At 40.3% G+C, this 23541-nt stretch overlaps 1 protein-coding gene across 1 annotated transcript; it reads right to left on the reverse strand.

Moving 5' to 3' along the window:
- Positions 1–265: 265 nt before the first annotated feature.
- Positions 266–10972, reverse strand: LOC121455919 (U6 snRNA-associated Sm-like protein LSm6). The gene is made up of 2 exons (XM_041663706.1): positions 10918–10972; positions 266–880 (listed from the first exon to the last, which is right to left on the reverse strand). Exon 2 carries the CDS (start codon positions 743–745, stop codon positions 503–505), a length of 243 nt encoding a protein of 80 aa, XP_041519640.1. The 5' UTR covers positions 746–880; positions 10918–10972; the 3' UTR covers positions 266–502.
- Positions 10973–23541: the final 12569 nt, after the last annotated feature.

The following is a 23541-nucleotide window of genomic DNA, read 5'->3' on the forward strand; positions in this document are numbered from 1 at the left end:
TTTTACTGACAAACGGAACCTCTGCGATTGGCGTGACACCTGTTACATAAGCTTGCTTAAAAGGCAGGTAGTAAGTTCAGAGGGAACAATGCCAGAGACAGTTGTTTAGAAATTTTTTACCATATGGTTAACAGATCAATGGCTGTGAAGCATTTGTAGAAAAGAAATTATCCAGAAACAATTCCAGAAAGAAAAATCTTTACATGGAAGCAGCCTGTGCCCAAAGAAGCCAATGCCCCACAAGCAAGAAATTTTTTTTTGTTTTTATTTTTGCTTTTTTTTTAATTTTAATATTCTGTACAGACAGGAGTAAATGTGAACATGAAACATTTAAGACTTGATTTGTAATGTAACACTTCCATCTTATTTAAATGTCAATTAAAAAAACAAAACACACCAACCACTATGAAAACAGGCAGCAACTAGGGTCGTAAAAGAACAAAAAAACAAGCTCTTCATAATCAAGTACATCCAAGTGTGAAGAGGGCTGCTCCTGGTGTCTTCACATCCTCCGCTTCTGTGTACTTATATACAGCACATTGTTTCCGCGAATGAACGCATCCCCATACTTATTCTTCAGCTGCCCATTGACATACTCTTCCGTCTGCTCCAGTGCTATATTCATGTAGCCATCCAGGCAGGCCAGGCCCCCTCGATAATCCACCCCAGAATTGAGCTTCACCACAACTGGCCGTCCTATGATCTGCTTTAAGAAGTCACTAGGGGTTTGCTTCCGCAGACTCATTCTTAGCAATCTTGGGAGGCCAGGAACTGAGTTCTAATCTCCTCCGCTACTTAATCAGCTGTGCAGTTGGTAACTATCACCAGGTCACCTCTCATGGCCCCAGGCTCATCTCACAGCCGGATCCGGAGCCTTCACCTAGCAAGAAATTTTTGATCATGTAACTATAATTATATCAGTGACAGAGACTTTGAAGGTGGCAATGGCATTGACAATAGTGATAAAGAGGAATTCGTATTTATTTCCTAATCACTGTCCACCATACAATTAAATAAATTATTTACAAATTTAAACTTGATCACAGGTGAACTCTGCTTCTCCAGCACAGAAACTGTGTAGAACATAACATCCTCCTCCTAAAACCACAGCCAGCTTTGACGATATATTTGAATTCATTAACCTCTTAACTCTGGTATGAGTCCATATTCACAAGTATGACAACGATTAAGTTAATGAGTTAATCATTCCTTCCTAGTTACAGTCTTTCTTAATTAGTTGATTTAAATTGAGGAGGAGGAAGGGGAGGAATCTTCTGGAGAGACAATGTTAATCGTGCCAGATAAGGCTTCTGAAGACTTGGATTTCTTTTTCAGTCCGGTAAATATAGATATATTTTCAATGTTTCTTATAATTTTTAATTCATCAAGTACCACTAAGCTGATTATGGTATTTTTGGCAAAATAAATCATGTGATAAACACTACCTGTCATTTATAGTGGCACTGTGCCTTAAACTGGGTCCTACAGGGGCTATGAATGGGAATGTGGCATGTTACTCACAGAACTGTGAGTGGCAATTTCTCAGCCATGGACCCAAAAGATAAGCCACACTTTCAGAATACTCGAATCCCTTAATAAGCTTTTATTTCACATGCAGTACTTTGTTCCTAGATTTGTTTCAAATTGTCAAAATTTGCTCAACTTTCCCCACATGAATTGGATGAGGTCCCAACAGAGAATTACTAATTGATGCAGACATTGTTCAGATAATATTCTTAACATTTTCTTTTCTCCACTACGATTTCATATTTAAGCTGCCTAAAGGGTTGGCAATTTTGTTTATCTTTTTAAAAAAAAAAAAACTTAACTGCTTCATTAATCTTTTGCAATTTTGTTCTGTTTGTTTCTTAGCTTGTCCATTTGTGGAGATCATAACCAAGCAAGGACATTGCTGAAAGAGGCTATAAACACTCCTGAAGAATAGAAACCAAAAGTATTACCAAACTAAATTCAGTATTATATTATAAAGCTCATTCCCCTTGACTGAGATCCTTGTCAAGTATGGAAGGATGCGCCAATATATGCAAATAAATGGAAACAGCCCTTCATATCAATGTAAAAATGTCAGGTGCTCATTTCAGGAGAGGCAAGAAAAATGACAAAATTAAACCTCTCATCAAAGTGGCAAATTAAGTTTACAATAATATGTAACAAACTCACATCTACTATCACACCAAACTACAATATTTAAAGATTTCTCTCTAAGACCTAGAACAAGACAGGAGTGGGCTCTTCAATCATGATTGTCAACACACACTAGAAGTTCTAGATAGAGACATTTAGCAAGAGTAAAAATAAAGGCATAAAAATTTAAAAATGAATAAATCTAATAGTCTTTTTCTGCAGATGCATCTTATACTTAAAAAACTGGAAAGAATACATCAAACAACTGTTTAAACTAGCTAATAAATAATTTCTGTGAAACTTGAAAGTATAAATCAACCCAAATGTGGAGCATTTATATCTATTAATGGTAAAGTTGGGAAGAAGTCAAGTAAAAAATTATTTTTTATATTAAGTTTATTCATTTATTTTACATCTCTACAGCTGTTTCCCCTCCTTCCTTTCCTTCGTTCTTTTCCACACTCCCTCCCCACCACTCACCAATCTACTCTTCCTCTGTTTCTGTTCAGAAAGGGCAGGCTTCCCATGGATGTCAACAAAGCATGGGCTATCAAATTGAGAAGGGACTCAGCTCCTCCCTTGTGTAGAGGTTGGGCAAGGCAACCCAGTATGTGTAATAGATTCTGAGCACTGGACTGAGCTCCCAAGGTCCCAATGAGGAGCAGAAGGAGGGAGAACATGAGCAAAGAAGTCGGGACCACGAGGGGTGCACCCACCCACTGAGACAGTGGAGCTGATCTACTGGGAGCTCACCAAGGCCAGCTGGACTGTGACCGAAAAAACATGGGATAAAACCGGACTCTCTGAACATGGCGAACAATGAGGGCTGATGAGACGCCAAGGACAATGGCACGGGGTTTTGATCCTACTTAATGTGCTGGCTTTGTGGGAGCCTAGCCAGTTTGGATGTTCAACTTCCTAGATATGGACAGAGAGGGGAGGACCTAGGACTTATCACAGGGCAGGGAACCCGGACTGCTCTGTGGTCTGGAGAGGGAGGGGGGAGAGGAGTGGGGGGAGGGGGAGAAGGGTGGGAGGAGGGGGAGAAGGGTGGGAGGAGGGGGAGGGAAATGGGAGGCTGGGAGGAGGTGGAAACTTGTTTTTTGTTAATGTTTTTTTTCTCCTTTTCTCAATAAAAAAAAATTTAAAAAAAAAAATAGATTCTAGGAAGTCCACCAGAGCATTAGTTAGGGACAGGCACTGCTCCCACCACCAGGAGTCCCACACGTAGATAAAGCTGCACAACCTTCACACATTTGTAGAGGGCCTATGTCGGTTCCATTCAGGCTCCCTAACTTATCGGTCCAGAGTCTATGAGCTGCTACACAGGGCAGGGAGTTGCATTTTGGGGTTAGGGAGAAACCTGGTGCCAATAAAACTCTCAGGAATCCAGAAAAATGACCCTAGCTAAGACTCCTCAGCAATAGTGGATAGCCTGAACTGACCATCTACTGTAATCAGATTGATGACTACAATAATTGTCATCAGAGACTTCATCAGTTCATCCAGTAACTGATGGAAACAGAAGCAGAGATCCACAGCTAAGCACTGGGCCGAGCTCAGGAAATCCTGCTCAAGTGTTGAAGAAGGGGAGGAAGGATTGTATGAGTCAGGGGGCTCAAGGTCATCAAAAAGGAACTCACAGAAACAACTAACAAGCAAGAAAATCTATTTGTGATAGCTACAAAAATTTAAATACTTATAAATAAATGTAACCAAAGAGGGCAAACTCTAAAACATTAAATAAAGAAATTGAATAAGATACAGATGAAATAAATCCATTATTTGTAGTTTTTAATGTTTAAATGTGTGTATTACTGAAATTGCCCTATAACTTCAATGAAATGTTAGTCCAACTCATTATAGTCTATATTAAAGTAAATAAGGAAAAGAAAAGCTGGAGGCATCTCACACTCTGACTTAAAAATGCACTACAGAGCTTAAGGAATCAAAACTACACTGTGCTTCATAAAAACAGTCATGCAAGAAAAAAACTAGATATTGATAATCAATTGGATTTTGATTTTTAAAAAAGGATTAAAAATGTTCAGTGAGAAAGAAGAGTCTATTTAATAATGTTGAGAACATTAGACATCTATACACAAAACTATGTACTGAAAATAGACCTGGGTGTGGTGGCTCCAAACTGTAGTACCAAAACTAAGAAGGCTGAAAAAGAAGGATCTCTAGGAGTTCTGAGCAGTCTGGGTAGAGGCTGAGATGCTGTCTAAAAAAATGAGGAAGGAAGGGAAAGATGACCCATAAACCTCATCATAGACAGAAGAAGCATAAAGCAAATTAAGGTCTTAAATGTAAAATGCAAAGCTATGCAAAAAATACTAGAAATACAATATAAGCTAAGACCTCCATCATGTTTGTCTGACCAACACTTTTTTGGACATGATTATTAAGGTATAGGCAAAAAAAATCAGAAGACATCAAACTAAAAAGCTATTGTAAAGCAGACTGAACAATTTCCAGAGTAATAACCTACAACATGTGATAAGGGCTTTATGAACTATTTGTCTGATAAGGGGTTAATACCCAAAGGACGTGCTTACCTCTCTGTTCAATGACAAGAACAGAAAGAACAAGGTAGAAATGGCTAAGATATTCCAGATGAGGCATTTCTCAAAGCAAGACAGAAACAGCTAGCAAGAGCTTTTTTTTTTCATTTCTGCATCTTTTTTTTATTTATTTATTAAGGATTTCTGCCTCCTCCCCGCAACCGCTTCCCATTTCCCTCCCCCTCCCCCTCCCCCGATCAAGTCCCCCTCCCTCATCTGCTAGAAGAGCAATCAGGGTTCCCTGACCTGTTCAAAATCTCATATAGGAAGATACAAAGCAAAACCACAATGAACAATTACCATACTTCATTTAATATTTTTAGAGTCGAAAAAGAAAAATGGATAAAGGTTGGGGGTGTAGCTAAATAGTAGAGTAATTTAGGATTTTCCTCTGTATACTGTGATTACCATTAATGAATAAAGAAACTGCTTGGGACCTATATCAGACCAGAAGTTAGGTAGGTGGGGAAAACTAAACGGAATGCTGGGAGAAAGAAGGAGGAGTTAAGGAAGAAGCCATGTAGCACCACTGAAGACAGAGGTCAGAACTTTAGCCAGTAAGCAACAGCCACATGGCAATACACAAATTAATAGAAAAGGGTTAAATTAACATGTAAGAGTAAGATAATAAGAAGCTAGAGCTAATGGGCCAAGAAGTGATTTAATTAATACAGTTTCTGTGTGATTATTTCAGTTCTGGGTGGCCGGGATGAACAAGCGGAGACGGGAATCAACAGTGGCTCTCTCCTTACTACAAATTAGCAGTGTAATACAACAGTGGAGTGTTTGCCTAGCATGAGAGAGGCTGTGTTCCATTCCCAGCACTGAAGAAAAAATAAAACAAGCAAAAAGACAAAAATGGTGTTCGTGAAAATGTATGCTACTACAGATACTATGGAATCCATGTAGAGGATCTTCAAAAAAACTTTAGCAACTATCATATGATCTAGCAAGAACCCTAAGAATGTAGCCAAAATAAGTTTGGGAAAATGGTCTTTCATTCCCATGACCCATGCATCAGTGTTTACAACAGCCAGAATGCAGAACCTCAAGTCCTATGTGAATAATGAAACACTATTTCACCTTAAACACAAGAAATTCTGTAATATTTGCAATAGAGATGAATATGGAGGATATTAGGTAAAATAACACAGGCAGAGAAACCCTGTCTGGAAAAACCAATAAATAAATAAATAAATAAATAAATAACACAGGCACAAAAAGAAAAATGTCAGAAGATTTTGTTCATATGAGGAGTCTGGAAGCCTTGATCTAACAGAAGCAGAGCGAGAACAGGGGTGGGTTGATAGTGGGGAAGGTGGTTGAAAAGATTTAGATCAAAGATCGCATCTGTATCCCAAATTAGAGGAATAAATTCTGGGAACCTAGTGTGTGACAAGGCGACTACACTTATGAGTGAGTTCCAGTGATAAATTCATTGTGGATGTTAAACACTGTTACCACAGACACGATCATTATATGAGGGATTTTAACTAGAATAACAGTTTCAGAATAAATACATATATATAATGCTTATGTCATGAATGTACAAAGTTTTCTTGTTAACTCAGAATGTTAAAATTTAATTAAATTTTTTATTTAAAAACTCACTTTCACTATTTTTTTATTGTGAACACTCTTAGAAGTGCAGACTTTAAAATATTGTTTTAGGTAGTATACACAGTTATACAGTATGTTCATTCTATACCTTAGGGGTTAAGAGAATTTTCAATTTTACATTCTCATGTCTACATCAGAAAGGCAAGTTATTTGATATCAAAGAACTAGCTAAGAATGTGGGAAATAATAGTAGAAGCTCACTTCACTGACTCTCAAATGAAGTACCAGCAGACTTGCTTCCTGCTTCCTTTTCCTGTATTCCCTAAGCATCTTTCCATGTTCAGATGGTAGATAGGCAGGTAGGTACATAGGTAGAGGTAGATAGGTAGGCAGGCAGGCAGATAGGTAGACAGACAGATAAATAGACAAACAGACGATAGAAAGATAGATAGATAGATAGATAGATGGATGATAGATGTATATCCTCCCCTTCCCTATTTTTTCAAGTCCTAAAATAAAAACTATTTTACTTCTCACTACTTATTTGTTTGAAATTTTCATACTTGTACACAATGTGTTCTGTTCTAACCCACCGCATTTCCTTTCTTCCAATATATGCCCTATCTCTCCATGACCACTTTCCTTCCAACTTCACTTGCTTTTTATTTTAAAACCCACAGAGTCACCTTAGTGTTTCCTATATGTAAATGGGTACAGGACCACGTGCTGGAGCACAGAAGCCTCTCTGGGACTGCATTCCTAAAGAAAACTGATTCTCCCTTCCCCAGAGGCCATTAATTACCAATAACTCTTCAGCTATAGGTGGGACTTCACGAGTACCTCCAACATCCATGCTGGTGTTTTAGCTGGTTGATCTTGTATAAGATTTGTGTAATCACAGCCACAGTGAATTCATGTCTGCAATGCAGCTATTATGTCCATCAAATACTGTTTTCCTGCAGACATCTGCTCTTCTGGCTTTTGCAATCTTTCTGCTCTTCTTCCTGCAGCGATTCTTGGGTGTTAGTGTGAGGGTGTTGCATAGATGTCCATTTAGAACTGAGCATGACAAGGTCTCTCATTTTCTGAATGTTTACCGGTCTCTAAAGAGACTTACAACTTAATAACTATGTACAAAAAACCCAAAAACACAAAACAAAACCAGCTTCTCTGATCAGGTTTGAGAGATGTGCTAATCTCTCATATAAAGATGGGAACTTAGAGGCCAGTTTATACTTATGCCCATCTGGCAAAATAACAGCATTAGATCCTCCTGTGGGGCCTATTATTTAGTCAACCACCAAACTGGGAGATTTTCTTTGATGTTCATCTATTTTTGGTTGGAAAGATTGTTGTTTTCATTTTGTTGCTAAAGGGACATATTATCAAAATGGACTCTACATTCTTATCTCTATTCTATAGATTAATGCATTTCTCATCAAAAAGGTTTCTTTGTGTGTAACAGATGGAAGTTAATGCAGAAACTCACATCTAATCAAAGTACAGAGAATAAGTGATTATGTAATGTACAGTCACACATGATCAAAGCTCAGGGACCATCACAGAAAATAGAGCAGGAAGATTTTAAGAGCCAGAAGGCAAGAAAGGACCAAATTGAAACAGTGTCTTCCGGACATGACAAGACTCATGAACTCACAACATCTGTGGCTGTCTGAGCAAGATCAATCCAACTTTTTATCATGGAGTAGAAGGAGTGTCATGAGCTCCTACTCATAACTGAGGAGCCATGGATGGCTAGTGGCTTTTGTGGGAGGAGGAGTCAGTTTTCTTGTAGGGTGTGATTCCTGGTAGATCAACGGTGCTCCATTGGACCACATCACACCCAGAAATATATGAAGAGCAAAATGCAGAGTTGATAGGCTGCTCCACTTAAAAAAAAAAAGAGGACATAAAAGAAGCATCTTCAACAAATGGTGCTGGCATAACTGGATGTCAACCTGTAGAAGAATGAAAATAGATGCATATATATCACCATGCACAAAACTCAAGTCCAAATGGATAAAGATCTCAATATCAATCTAAACACACTGAACCTGATAGAAGAGAAAGTGGGAAGTACTCTACAACACATGGGCACAGGAGACCACTTCCTACGTAGAACCACTGTAGCACAGTCAATAAGAGCAATAATGACTAAATGGGACCTCCTGAAACTGAGAAGCTTCTGTAATGCAAAGAATACTGCCATTAAGGCAAAAAAAAAAAAGGAAACCTACTGAATGGGAGAAGATCTTCACCAATCCCACACCAGACAAAGGTCTGATATCCAAAATATATAAAGAACTTAAGAAACTAGACATGGAAATTCTAAATAACCCAATTAAAAAATGGGGTACTGAACTAAACAGAGAATTCTCAACAGAAGAATTTCAAATGGCCAAAAGATACTTAAGGACACGTTCAACTTTCTTAGCTATGAGGGAAATGCAAATTAAAACAACTTTGAGATACCATCTTACACCTGTCAGAATGGCTAAAATCAAAAACATCAATGATAGCCTATGCTGGAGAGGATGTGAAGTAAGGGGAACACTCATCAAATGCAAACTTGTGCAACCACTTTGGAAAGCAGTGTGGTGGTTTCTCAGAAAATTGGGAGTCAACCTACCTCAGGATCTAGCAATACCACTCTTGAGAATATACCCAAGATATGCCCAATCATACTACAAAAGCATTTGTTCAAATATGTTCATAGCAGTATTATTTGTAATAGCCAGAACCTGGAAACAACCTAGATGCCCCTCAATGGAAGAATGGATAAATAAAGTGTGGCACATCTACACATTAGAGTACTACTCAGCTGTAAAAAAACAATGACATCTTGAACTTTGCATACAAATGGATGGAAATAGAAAACACTATCCCTGGTGAGGTAACCCAGACCCAAAAATATGAATATGGTATGTCCTCACTCATTAGTGAATTCTAGCCATAAACAAAGGACATTGAGCCTATAGTTCGCGATTCTAGAGAAGCTAAGTAATAAGGTGATCCCAGAGAAAAATATATATATAGATCCTCCTGGAAATTGGAAGCAGATAAGATAGCCAGGCATAAGTTGGGAGCATGGGGGTGGGGTAGGGGGAAGGGAAAAGGGGAAGAGAGAAGGAAGAAGAGGAGGGTTGGGGAGAGCTTTGGGGAATGGAATGGTTGAGATGAAGGAAGGACAGATATGGGAGCAGGAAAGGAGATATTTTAATTGAGGGAGCCATTTTGGCTTGGAGGGGTTCCAAGGAATCCATAAGGATAATCCCAGCTAGGACCCTGGGCAGTGGAGGAGAGGGTGCCTAAACTGGCCTTGGACTGTAGTCAGACTGATGACTATCTTGAATATCACCATAGAACCATCGTCAGACAGCAGATGGAGATAGAGACAGAGACCCACATCGGAGCACTGGACTGAGCTCCCAAGGTCCAGGTGAAGAGCAGAAGGAGAGAGAAGATGCGCAAGGAAGTCAGGACCAGGAGGGGTTGGTCCATCCACTGAGATAGTGTGCCTGAACGAATGGGAGCTCACCAATTCCATCTGAACTGGGACTGAACCAGCATGGAATCAAACTGGACCCTCTGAATGTGGCTGACAATTGGGGCACACTGAAAAGCTAATGATAATGGTACTGGGATTTGTCTCTACTGCATGTACTGGCTGTTTGGGATCCTAGTCTATTTGGATGCACACCTTCCTAAGCCTGGATGGAGGGGGGAGGGCCTTGGACTTCCCACAGGGCAGGGTACCCTGCCCTTTCTTTGTACTGGAGTGGGAGGGGGGAAAGAGTGAGTGGAGGAGCTGGAGGGAAGTGGAATGAGGGGAGGAAGGAGAAATTTTGATTGGTATTATTTATAAAGTAATAAAAATAAAAATAAAAGAAACTAAAGCACTTAAGAAAAGTAGGGAGGCAAATTGTATCTGGAAAGAGTTAAGAAAAGGAGTTAGGGTGAATACTATCAAAATAAATTATATGAAGCGAAAAATTCATAGAAACATTTATTGAAAAAAACTAAACCTCCTTTTTTCTACCATTTGGAAAAATAAAAATAAAAATTTCTACTTTAGACAGGATCTTAAATAATATCTTGTTTATAGATTTATCTTCATTTTGCAGATATGTTTTTGTTTCCTTGCAACTAAATCACCAAGTGGGGCATGTTGGAACACACGTTTCATCCCAACACTAAGGAAGCAGAGGAAGGTAGATTTCTTTGAGCTCAAAGGCAGCCTGGTATAAATACAGAGTTCCAGTGCTGCATAGTAAGACTTGTCTCAGATTAATTAATTAATTATCCTCATTCTGTTCAGAAGTTTAAGCCTATAGTAAAGAAAGAGGAAAGCTCTGCACTGGGAGGGGCTCACTGACAGCTAAATCCTCCCTGAAAGGGCCGGCATTCCCGGGATTTCCAGCTGAGTCCCTTCTGCTTGGCCTTAGCACTGGCCATGACTACAGAAAGGAGATTTCCGCATAGCTCCTAGGACTCCTACACGCCGAGAGAGAGAAAAGTGAGCCTGGGAAAGAGAAGCTAGACACTACATGTACCAAAGGTTCTGTCATTTAGACTCTTCTTTGAATTTTTCTATGTTCTACAAAACAATTCTTAAGGATTATACATAATGAATGGCAAATATCACCTGGTATTGTTCTCTTCGTTGCAAGAGAATAGTTCCATTGTTTGCCGTTTTCTATTTATTTCTGATGACACTCTGTTGTGCATGGTGCCCTCATTTAACTTTTCTACTCAGTTACAGGAGTGTTGAAGGCAGAGGCCTGGGACACAATGCTCATACACACCCTATAGCAATCACAATGCACCGAGGATGTAGGAGCTTGTAGCAGAGGCAGTTAGCAACAGAACCTATCCAGAAGGAGAGAATTAGATATGTCATATTTTTAGGAAGTATTAAATGTACCTACATTTGAGGAAATAATTTGAAAATCTGTTGAAATTCTTCTGATAACATCATACCACTCTTTCTTGTTAATCTGTAACTTCAAAGACTAAAAATAACAGTATGATAATTCCAGCCTAATTTTGTGTGTGTACATACATAGTTATTCACATATCTACATATGTAAACATATGCACATATATACATACATATTCATAAATATACATTCCCTTATATACAGATGCATATATATGAGGGGGTACATAAAACTAGAGAATGAATGCCTATGTGCACCTGTTGTGTTTGTACATCTGTCATCTGTCTGTCTGGAGGATCAAAGGGAGACAAGTATTTCTAACCCCCTCAGCAGACAGGTGACTAACGGTGACTACAGCAGACCCGAGTTTCTTTTCAGAATGTCAAATAGCTAATCAGTCCCTGACCTAAACACTTGACAGGACACAGTTCCATTGATCTGTCGCCTCGTGGCTACAGAATGCGCTCTTGGTTGGCACAGTGGTTGGCAAGTGAGAGAGCTCACCGTGGACAGGATAATGGTCCCTGCAGGAGAAGGTGGGCCATCTTAGAAACAAAGTCATCACCGGGGTTGGAACACACCGGAAATTCAGTCTTTAGGGAAAGCAATTAGTACTGTAACTCACCTGGCATGATCCAACAAAGAAAAATAGGTGCCAGCAAATAACAATACATAACTCACAACACAGCTCGTGGAGAATACAGGATGGTGAAGGACTCGTCATTGCAAGAAGGCTATCAGATCCACACAAGGAGTTAAAACTTAGACTGGCATGGGTATTTTTCATCCTGTTTTGTGAGGTTTCCAAATTTCACTATTTGAACCAGTTGCTTAAAGCAGGATGATTAATTTTACTTCCTGAATTCTTCTCAGATGTATAAAAAAATCACATACACATAGTCATTTTATAGATGACTGAATAAAATGGAATTTTATTAAAAAAATAAAAGATTGAAATTGAGTAGGGAGTTGGAGGTAGTGTATGTGGTTTAAACACTAAACATGATCTTTAAGATAAACATATCTATCTTCTTCCTTAAAGCTGTCTCCACAGTCTTTCCAAGGAGGGGTTAGAGCAGGTTATCTGGCGTATTAAATACACCCAGGCTAGGAAAGGGACTCCTGGCCACACCACCCTCACAGGTTGTGAGAAGCCATTCCCAGTGAGAGGGACCACATTGGAAGTGGATTGACAGTTTCGACTGCAAACAGCTTTCCAAGAGACTAATCTTATAAAGTACTGCAAATGAATAAGGACAACAGGGGGAGGTGCTCACCTGCCAGTCTCCGCTGTGCAAGATGAGAGCCTGTCTGTACTCACACATGCGCCGACTTAAAAAAAAAAATCACATAAAAAAACAACATCTTTGCTACAGAGACGTTTTTAACAAGTATTACAGAAAGAGCACCAGCTACCAAAAAGAGTTGCCAGGGCCAGAAGGAGCCATCAATCGGAACAGTTTACATTTCAAAGTTTTTCCAAGAAGAGTGAAAACGTCTCCCCTCCTTGATGGAAAACGGAGGCGCTACAGTGAGGAATCTATTAGCTGCCTTCTTGCTCAGGCTCCTTCTGCAGAGCGGCCCTTTAACCCGAGCGTGGAGCAGGGGGAGAGAGAGGGAGAAAGGAGGAGAGGGAGAGGACAGAGAGACAGAGAGAAACAGAGACAGAGAGGGAGAGACGGAGGGGGAGAGAGAGAGAGAGAGAGAGAGAGAGAGAGAGAGAGAGAGAGACTGAGGACATACTTGCCTCTCCTGGGATCCACACCCTGGGCAGCATGCAAGGCTGAAGTGTTCGAATTTACGTTCCTCTTCTTCGTGAAATGCATTGTTCAGAGGTTCAGAGAGGAGGCTTTAAATTCTGAGGGCTCAGTGAGAACATCAGGTCACTTCATTTCTCCCCCAGGCTTCTCAAGTCACTTAAGGAGCTGTTGTCCCTACCAACCTTAGGATGCCTTTTTCTGCTTGACATAGTCCAGGAACTGACTCTTGTCTCTGATTTGTTTATGTCCCAGGAATAGATAATAACAATGCAGTATTTTAAGCAAAATTCATGTGTGTGCTTTAATTGTTATAATAAAAAAAAGTTTGTGTACTTGTCCCCGTTGGGGAGAAACCACACATCCTACAAGAACAATTTTCAAAATGTGTAAAATCGACTGATACTTTTGTTTGAGGCTTTCGGCTTTTTTATCCACTTTTTGATGTTATTTCTAAGTACGAAATCTGCCTCTTCTGAATACACTGGAATAAACTGCACCTTCTTCATTTGCAGTATCTAGAAACAAGGCAAGGGCAAGTACTAAACCAAGAAAAAAATTAACTTCACAGTCAAGTCTTGGGGCAAAGGATAAAAATACTCGCAGCATTTGTCGCTAATATTCCATAAGACTTGCTATTGTGCACCCCCAAGGTGCCAGCAACCCTACCATTAGTTTCAAATGCACCACCTCTTACCCACTCCCAACAAAAAATTTGTACAACCACAATGAAGACTGAGATACTGAGATGCCCCAATAACCAAGAAGCACTACGGCCATTGTCTTCTGTCACAATATAAACAAGACAGAAATGGAGAAAGCCAAGGAGGGGGGTTCTTCTTTTTTTTTTTTTTTTTTTTTTTTTTGAGCATACAAACAAATGTTGTTCATCAAGTCTGCAGAAAGTACAGGCATTTTCTTGGACTGTCTTATTGATATAAATTACACAGTATCTCTGGCAATTGTCTACAATTTCTATACTGACATCCTTCGCAAATACCATTGGGTCTCGGTGAACTCATTGTGACCTTCTGGTCAGAGGCCATCACTTTGTGATGTACATAATTCTCTCAACACTGATCCATTACTTCTGCTCGGTGTTGGGGGTCAGGCCAATAGTGAAAAGTCAAAGATAATTAGCAGCCCTATCAATAACCAGCGACAGGGTTGCTGCCTAAGTGACAGGGCAGAAAAGCCCAAGAAGGTTGCAGTATGAAGTGGAAGGGGAGTGCGGGCGTATTCCCGGTTCGAGCGGCTGCTATGGACTATCAGCATCACCAGGAGACCTCATTGCATTAGCATAAATTCAAATGACAAATGCACAGTGCTATTCAGAGACTCATTAATTTGCAGTGAGTGCAGTGCTCATGACATATTAGTGCAAAATTCAAATGTCTTTGTAGCAATGCGAATTTAGTTGTGAGACCAAAGTCGCTAAAATGAAAATGTGTGGGGTTTTTTTAGCAGTTTATTAAATTATGAACTGTGATGACTATATCCGTGCATCTTTTTAAGCAGATGAGGTCCAGCGTGCTCCAGCGGCAAAACGCATGGTTTGTGTTGATATTTTCCTGTTAGACAATTTCCTAGCTCAGACAGCGCTGAGTTTTGCTGCATACGGGCTGAGAGCGCCCCCTTCTGGACAAATGGCAATGACGCTTGAAAAAGAAGAGCAGACATTTATTGTTTTTCTTTTCATGTTTTTAACAGGTTTTGATACGAAGAATTTCAGTACCCACCTCAAACCCAAAGGAAACAACTTGTGATCAACTTTCTATGAAATGGAAAAGCATGACCAGTGTTTGGAACTGGTCTCCAGTTATTTTGTGTGGCGCTTCTTTCTCTAACATCTCACACACAAGATTCTATTTAAAAATAATTTCCTGGTTTATATATGATAATAAAATAAGCAACAAAATACTATTGGTCACTAGATTCTTTTTGTTCCACAGAATCGTGAGAAAGTTTACAATTACTGGGAGTTTGTTATGTTGGGGTGTGTGGAGACATAGCGACAGAGTCATTTCAACAAAGCAACCAAGTATGTATTATACGCCTCTCCGTTAATGAGACCAAGTGAGCAGACAAGAGAAGAAAGACTGGACCACACCTGGTCCACATGTGGATGGTGGGCATTTTCTGCTTAACAGAAGGAACCATCTGCCGGCTTCCTTCATTACTCAAAGCAGCATGTCTCAAATCCTAGCACATCCCACACAGATAGAAACTACTCCAATTAGTAAAATAACAAGATGAAGACAATTAATTTTGTGTTCATGGTTAGCATAACAAAATGTACAATAACAACAACTGTATTTTCCAGGGCTCAGGGTTCTTGTTACAGAAGAATCATATCCCAGGAGTATAAACACTCATGTTGATGTCTAATAGTAATAAATGCACACATATAGCATTCCTCAGTGGAAACTCTGACTTGCCAAACCAAGTAACACACTTCAAAACAAATTGAAAATTATATTACTACTAGAACATTACTTTTAAAATAATTAAAAATTCCAGATATAAGAATCATACCACTTAGTCATTTAGGTTAGCTAATCTCAAATAGTATATAAGAATTCTGCACTACCAGACAATTAGGAAAAACACATTTATCATTTTATAAGCTTTAAATAAATTACATAAAGTGAGGAGGGAGTTGTGGTAAACTATTAGTGCTTACAGGCCTAATAGTGTACTTTCTCGACATTTAGTTAAAGATAAATGTGGAAAGAAAACCTTCCAAAGAAAGCTGCATGCTTTTAAGTCCATTTTATAATATTATTAAAGTTGTGCATTATTTTCAACAATTAAAAGTAAGATCCTGGCCATTGATTCTACTCACTTGCAACTGAATTGCTCTTGAGTTATTTAGCAGGCTCCTTTTATTTCAGGGAGCTGCTACCAGGAAGAGCTGAGGCTAATGCGGATTGAGAAGGATCACTGTGCATTGAACTCGTGGATGTGGCATGTGGCTAAGCAATATTAGATTATCACTGCGGCCAGATGTCGAGGCATTGCTTCTTCCTAATGAATTCTCCTTTGCAGCGCGATTAAAACCCTAGACCCTGGGAATGTCAGAGTCACAAGGCCCGTTGTTGAGCATCCCTCATTTTACGGATGTAGGAGCCTGAAACTCAGAGATGTTAAGCAAATTTTCCAGAACATAATGACTGGTAGCAGGGATGAGGCAAGAACTCTTCCCTCTGGAATTCCTTCTAGAACTTGAACCCACAATAAAATCAGCCAAAGGACTGTAGGAGGATGTCTGGGTCTGTCTCCAGACCTCCTGGTTCTTTACATCTGAGACAGGGCAGACTTCCCAGCAAGTTTCAGGCAATAGTCTCCAGATGATGCTGTTCTTGATGATACCAGGACTGATGAGATGTAAGAGTTTTTCTGATAATTTGTTTTTTATATATAAACAAAGCAATCACAAATGTCAGCATCACCACATCATTCCGGTGTCTTCTCATTAAACCTCCAAAAGGGCTGGGGTAACTTCTGCGGTATGAAAGACTCGAAAAGTGCCAAGCAACAAACAAAAAGAAAAGAGGCAAGGCACTTGTGTGGAGGTCTTTAAGAGTCATGGTCACCCTGAACATCAGTGTTCCTTAAGAATAACGCCACACAGTTAAGCGTCAAGTACAAGGAAACCAGCCTTATCCTTCACAGCCTTTCCTGCAAGCTAGCAATTCTGAGATCTGTATAGCAGTTTGAGTCCCTTGCCAGTCTCTGAAATAAACCAGCATTTCTTGACCTAAGAACCCCAAGTACAAGCCATCATTGCTTATGTCATCTTAGCAAATACATCTTAAGAACAGAGGAGAACGAATGTTCGTGTGGATGAACCTGAACTCCCCTGGGAGGACAGTCAAGATGGACTTCATCAGGGCACACGCCAGCTTAAACCTACGAACCAGAGTTTAGCGAGCTTTTTCAGCACTTCAGTCACGTGTTAGAAATCTCATTTCCTCCTTCATTTCTTTTTCTGGTTTGGAAAAGACTGAAGAAGATATTAACATATATACAGTTCTGTACATATAATATATATAACTATATGTTATATGTGTGTGTATATTGGTATCATATATATGATTCCAGCAGTATAAAAAATAGTTGACTGACATTGAAATGAATTTAATTACATATGTCAACCCTGGTGTTCTTGTACTTTTTCCCACAGAGACATAATTATTTTCATAAATTCTCTTATATCAGTTTCCCCCACAGATTTGATTTCCCAGAATGGGTCTGATCTAAATTCATACAATGAATAAAATGGCATTCTGCTGAACATTAAGAAGATATCACCACAAAATAAAATTCCTATTTGGGGAGTTCTTTAGTAAGTTGGTACATTAAAAAATGTGATTTGTTACATTCATCGGTTCTACAAAGACAGCTTTTTTTGCTGAAAACCATGCTCAAATAACACTGGATTGCCAGCAGTTCCGAGCTTGTCCTTTTATTTAATTTTGGACTGATGTCCTAACTTGTAGAGAAACCAGCCAAGCCACAGGAAGGACTCGCACAGGCTTTGTCATTGCTGAGGGTACATATGGGTGCCCCTGTGCTTATGACAAAGATACTCACCTAAATACGTCAACATCCACCGTTGCTTTTCCCACGTATTAGCTCCTGATCCAAACATCTTTCCTCGCTTTGAGTACTTGCTCTTTCATTTCTCCTTCAATCCTGGTAAAATAAATCTTACTACTTGACACTTCTACATTGTAGTGAAAGTCTTGGTTTTCTCTGTCTACATGGAGCTGTGTTTACGGCTGCAGGCATCGCTATAAAAAGAATCATGCGTGGCAAACATGCAAATGTCTAATTTAGATTGAAAGTCTATGAGAGTGAGCCTTCTTTATAGGCGACAGAATACTTTGTCCTTTAAAAAGGTGATTAAGCACTATCAAATATCATAGCAGGTCATTTGACAAAATAAACATTGGTGTCAATGCATAGGCTGTCCTGTGAATAGAAAATAAGAAGCCTGCTAATCCAAGTTATCTATGCTACAACTAGATTCTTATTTATACCTTTTCATTTGAAAATATATGCTTATGTGCTATTTTTATCCCTGGGTAAAATAAAGTGAGGTGTTTTGTGGTTTATTAAGCAAGTGTATTTCACCTGTTTCTAAAATCTTCTCTCTGATATTTTTAAGACAGTTATCGTAAATGAAGGCAATAAAAAGAAGTATTTTTGTCTTGAAGAATCATTATTAATTAACATAAATGTTCTCTGTGTAATTTTATATTCTGTCTCCACTCATAAAATTGTACAGACAATTGTGTTTTGCATCTGAGTCAATTGGTAAATTTGATTCTAAGAAGAAATAGTAAAATGTGCATATTATACGTGAAGAGGTTTTTAAGTTTCAAGTTGCCATTGAAAGTGTGATCTTAGATTCCCAGGCTTAATAACAAACATCTGAGATGAAGTAGTCCCTGAAGCAAGCACTTTGCTATCGCAGGCAGTTCTGATTTTGAGCTGCCTTTTTGCCCCATCCCCCTAGAGGTGGACAATTTTAGAAAAATCTGTGATGTTAACTCAAGGAGGGATCCCATGTAATCTGGCCACCTAAATGAATCCAGATCTCCAGGAGTGAGTTGGTGAAGTGCAATGCAGCCTGTAAAATTATCTATCCATTTGTTCCACAAGAAGCACAAAGCAGCTTAGTGCAATTGCTCTGTGTTTCAAATTTAAATAAATACAAGGTATACAGGGATGGGGTGTGGTGGGGGTGGGGATAGTTCCTAGCTGTTCTTTTCTCCTCCAGAACACTGAATGTCTAAAACATGTTCAATCCTGTTAATGCTTGTCAAATATTTCACAGTTCAGCTTTGTTCAGTTTTTTTTTTCCTGACTATGAAAAATCAATTTGGTAGGATTCAGATTCAAAGCTGGAAGCACTGGAAGAGACCTTAAATAACCCTACTGCACCACGTCTGTAGGTGCACAGCAGAGTCCAGACACTGAGATTACCTGACCATAACCTTACTGCACCACGTCTGTAGGTGCACAGTAGCCCCCAGACACTGAAATGACTTGAGCATACATAACCTTACTGCCCCATGTCTGTAGCTGCACAGCAGAGCACCAACACTGAGATAATTTGGCCAAGGGTTCTGCAACAAGTACAACTTTAAACCAAGTCGGTGATGTCCCCTCACACTGCTCATTCTATTTTTTTCTTTCATAATTAAGCAATTGACATGCACTATACAATATGATTTTATAATTAAGATCAAGCCTCATAGACGGGGTTATGGGGAGCTTCAGTGGCAAAGCATTTCACTTGGTATTTAGTCATTACACTCAAATAGTATCATTATCTTTCAATTACAGAGATCAATTTTAGTTCATTAGCAAAATAAAATGCTTGCAGAAAGTCCACACAAGTTCTTCAAAGCCACAAACTCCTAAATGTCAAGATTGAGCTTCATTTCATTAAAAAAAGAAAGAAAGAAAGAAAGAAAGAAAGGAAAGAAAAAATGAAAAAGAAAAGAAGTGACAAAAGAACCCAAAGTCAAAGTACAATTGTGCAGGACTCGGTGGCCTGCATGACAAAGGAAGGTTGGATAGAGGAGCAGGGAATCACATACTTAATTAAGGGAGCCATCTTAGGGTTGGCAAGAGACTTGAAGCTAGAGGGGCTCCCAGGTGCCCAGGGCGATGTCCCCAGTTAGTTCCTTGGGCAGCTGAGGATAGGGAACCTGAAATGACCCTATCCTATAGCAATACTGACGAATATCTTGCATTATCACTATAGAGCCTTCATCTGGCGATGAATGGAGATAGAGACAGAGACCCACACTGGAGCATCGGACTGAGCTCCCAAGGTCGCAATGAAGAGCAGAAGGAGGGAGAACATGAGCAAGGAAGTCAAGACCACGAGGGGTGCACCAACCCACTGAGACAGTGGAGCTGATCTATTGGGAGCTCACCAAGGCCAGCTGGACTGTGACTGAAAAAGCATGGGATAAAACCAGACTCTCTGAACATGGCGGACAATGAGGGCTGATGAGAAGCCAAAGACAATGGCACTGGGTTTTGATCCTACTTCATGTTCTGGCTTTGTGGGAGCCTAGCCAGTATGGATGTTCACCTTCCTGGTCCTGGATGGAGCGGGGAGGACCTTGGACTTTCCACAGGGCAGGGAACAACCCTGACTGCTCTTCGGACTGGAGAGGGAGGGGGAGAGGAGTGGGGAGGGGGAGAGAAGTGGGAGGAGGGGGAGGGAAATGGGAGGCTGGGAGAAGGCGGGAATTTCTTTTTTTTTCTTTTAATAAAAAAAAAGCAGAATTCAAAGTTCTGTAAAGAAAATCCATGTCATTGCCAACTAATAATTGCCATTTCTCCTTTCATGCATTTGGTAGCTTTTCCAGGAGAGACTGGAGTTGTAGAGTATCGGGGCACAAATATACACAACATGTGTGTATATATTCAAGCTCAGATGGCCTTGTGCTGCAGGAAAGGAAGAGTCAATTAAGGTTCATCCCTAAAGAGCATTACTTTCGATGGGCAACACAACAACCAAACAATACAGCTAAGAGGAATGGTGCCAAAGTCTCTTGGCTCTCCAAACTGAGCACCAGCTAAGCAGAGCTACAGGTAAAGGGGTCACTGTATTATCAAGTCTTGGATGATGCTGACGTCCTCTTGATGCAACTCTGTTGGTACATCTTGGAGGAAGTTATTGCCCTTAACACATTTAACTATTGTGAGGTTAACATTTAAAGTGTCTTAAGTTATACAAATATGTTAGTGTTAAATTTTTAGAGTATGCCAGGAGGTAGTGGTGCAAGCTTTTAATCTCAGCACTTGGGAGCAAGAGACAGGTGGATCTCTGTAAGTTTAAGGCCAGACTGATCTTCAGAGTGAGTTCCAGCACAGGTTCCAAAACTACAGAGAAACCCTGTCTTGAAAGACCGGGGTGGGAGAAAGTATAAACTAGCAATATGGTCTATAGGTTTTCAACATGCTTTTACAAATATTTAAGTTATTTATTGTCATTAAACTATAGCACCTCAAAAATCCTATTTTTAATTGCAGTCACACTTTTTCTAAAGAGGACAGAAGTGGTCTTCTTATACTGGATATGACCATACTGATCCTACACAGTCATACTAGCTTTTGATAAAGCAGGTGAAATTAGCTTTGGATAAAGTAGGGTTTTACCGATATGGTTCAATATGTAAACTAGAACAGATGGCAAGCTTTGAATTGTGATTGTACATGTAAACCCTTTTCAGTAAAATAAACTTTAATATGTAATCAATCTTCTTCATTATTGTTTTTCCCCTAGGACACAATTGTTGAAGTGATCAATTGCTAGAAATTCAGAAAGTTTGCTCCTACAAAAGAAAGACTAGATTTTCCTGCTCCTACAAAAGAAAGACTAGATTTTCCTGCATCATGTCAGACAAATGGTGGCTGTAGCAGAAAGTCTGGACAAAGTCAAAAAATAGGGACTATGCGTGTTGTTGACTTGAAGGTAACAGCCCTGGCTGAAGTGGAGCAGCCCCGTCTGTAGTGGAGCAGCACTGTCTGTAGTGGAGCAGCCCTGTCTGTAGTGGAGCAGCACTGTCTGTAGTGGAGCAGCACTGTCTGTAGTGGAGCAGCCCTGTCTGTAGTGGAGCAGCACTGTCTGTAGTGGAGCAGCACTGTCTGTAGTGGAGCAACACTGTCTGTAGTGGAGTAGCACTGTCTGTAGTGGAGCAGCACTGTCTGTAGTGGAGCAGCACTGTCTGTAGTGGAGCAGCACTGTCTGTAGTGGAGCAGCACTGTCTGTAGTGGAGCAGCACTGTCTGTAGTGGAGCAGCCCCGTCTGTAGTAGAGCAGCCCCGTCTGTAGTGGAGCAGCACTGTCTGTAGTGGAGCAGCACTGTCTGTAGTGGAGCAGCACTGTCTGTAGTAGAGCAGCACTGTCTGTAGTGGAGCAGCACTGTCTGTAGTGGAGCAGCACTGTCTGTAGTAGAGCAGCACTGTCTGTAGTAGAGCAGCACTGTCTGTAGTGGAGCAGCACTGTCTGTAGTGGAGCAGCACTGTCTATAGTGGAGCAGCACTGTCTGTAGTGGAGCAGCACTGTCTATAGTGGAGCAGCCCCGTGTAGTGGAGCAGCACTGTCTATAGTGGAGCAGCCCCGTGTAGTAGAGCAGCACAGTCTATATTGGAGCAGCCCCATGTAGTGGAGCAGCACTGTCTGTAGTGGAGAAGCATGTCTGTAGTGGAGCATCCCTGTCTGTAGTGGAGCAGTCCTGTCTGTAATGGAGTAGCACTGTTGGAAAGGAAGACACTGAAACAACTGTGGGATCCACCAAGGAGGCTTCAAAGAGAACTGTGGCAGCCATTTAAAAGACCTGGCACTGTGAATACCAGGAGCCAGCCCTACCTCTAACAGCCTGGCTCTAACAGTCTTTCCTTTATAGCACAATTTGAATAAGCAAGGCCACTGCTGTCTGGACTGACAGATGAAGCCACAGCCCAACAGCAAAGGAACCCATCAAATGGAAAGCAAGCTAGCAGTAGTAGCAAGGGCCGAAACTGATGCATGAACTCTTGCCTGGAGGGCTGGAGCAGAGCTTTCCTGGTAGGCTGCACAATCCCTACAGTTCCTGGGCCATCTAAGAAACTGCTCGCCTGTCTGGTATGCAACACTGTACTTCTCACCAAGCGGCTTCCTGGAATCGTGAGCGAGTCTAATGTACCCAATAGAGAAGAAGCTCGTGACAGCCCTTGCAGGCAGAGCCAAAAAGCTGGTTATCCCAGCTACATAAATACAGGATTGTCTTGCTGGTGTTTCTCTTTTAAAAATACACAAAGGGAGGTGACGGCTACACATGCAGGCAAATCCCGAAGCCCCTATGTATGACTCAGTCCATTTTATGTCTCTGACTGCAGACTACATCAGTTAGATTGTGGCATTTACCTTATACAGAAGAAAGGTAGAATTGTTCATACTGATAACCTGATACTTTATTACATAAATGAATCCATGTTATGAGGGATGCTGACAGTCGAACAACCCTGGATGCTGCTCTTGCATGTTGGACATCTTCAGGAATGTCCTTCTGTTTCCCAACCCTGCCCAACGTTTTTCATTTATATTCATATCTCACAAAGAAAGCAGGAAAAGACTTAGAGATATTTGTGTTTCCTTTATTTAGCTTAGAGATAAAGAGGAAAATGCAGCCTGGGGGGGGGGTGGTACTAGAGTGATTAGGAATAAGTTCTCCATCAACAAAATCAATGAGAGGAAAAGCAACAGGGCCTCCAGAATAGCTTCAATGTTCTGTTTAAGGGCAGGGGGCCAGAAAAGGTAACTTCTTTTGCAAGTTATTCTAATTTCCAATTTCTCACATGCCACATTTATGCATTCACATTAAATGGCAAACATTAAAAATAACTCCTCTCAGTTGATCATCACCCCAGTCCAAACCCAAATCTGCTCTGAGCAGACAAGCCCTGTTGCCAGGGAAGAGCTCATTTTCTAAACCAGTCCTCCTGTGTCTACAAAGATACAAGGGGTGCATATATACAATCGGTGCATCAGAATACCAGA

This window comes from Microtus oregoni, unplaced genomic scaffold (genome assembly GCF_018167655.1).
Source record: "Microtus oregoni isolate MIOR12 unplaced genomic scaffold, Mior012 000014F_ref0000157, whole genome shotgun sequence".
NCBI lineage: Eukaryota > Metazoa > Chordata > Mammalia > Rodentia > Cricetidae > Microtus > Microtus oregoni.

Excerpts from the sequence above, each read along its gene's own strand:
- LOC121455919 (XM_041663706.1), bottom strand. The coding sequence starts at position 745 with ATGAGTCTGCGGAAGCAAACCCCTAGTGACTTCTTAAAGCAGATCATA.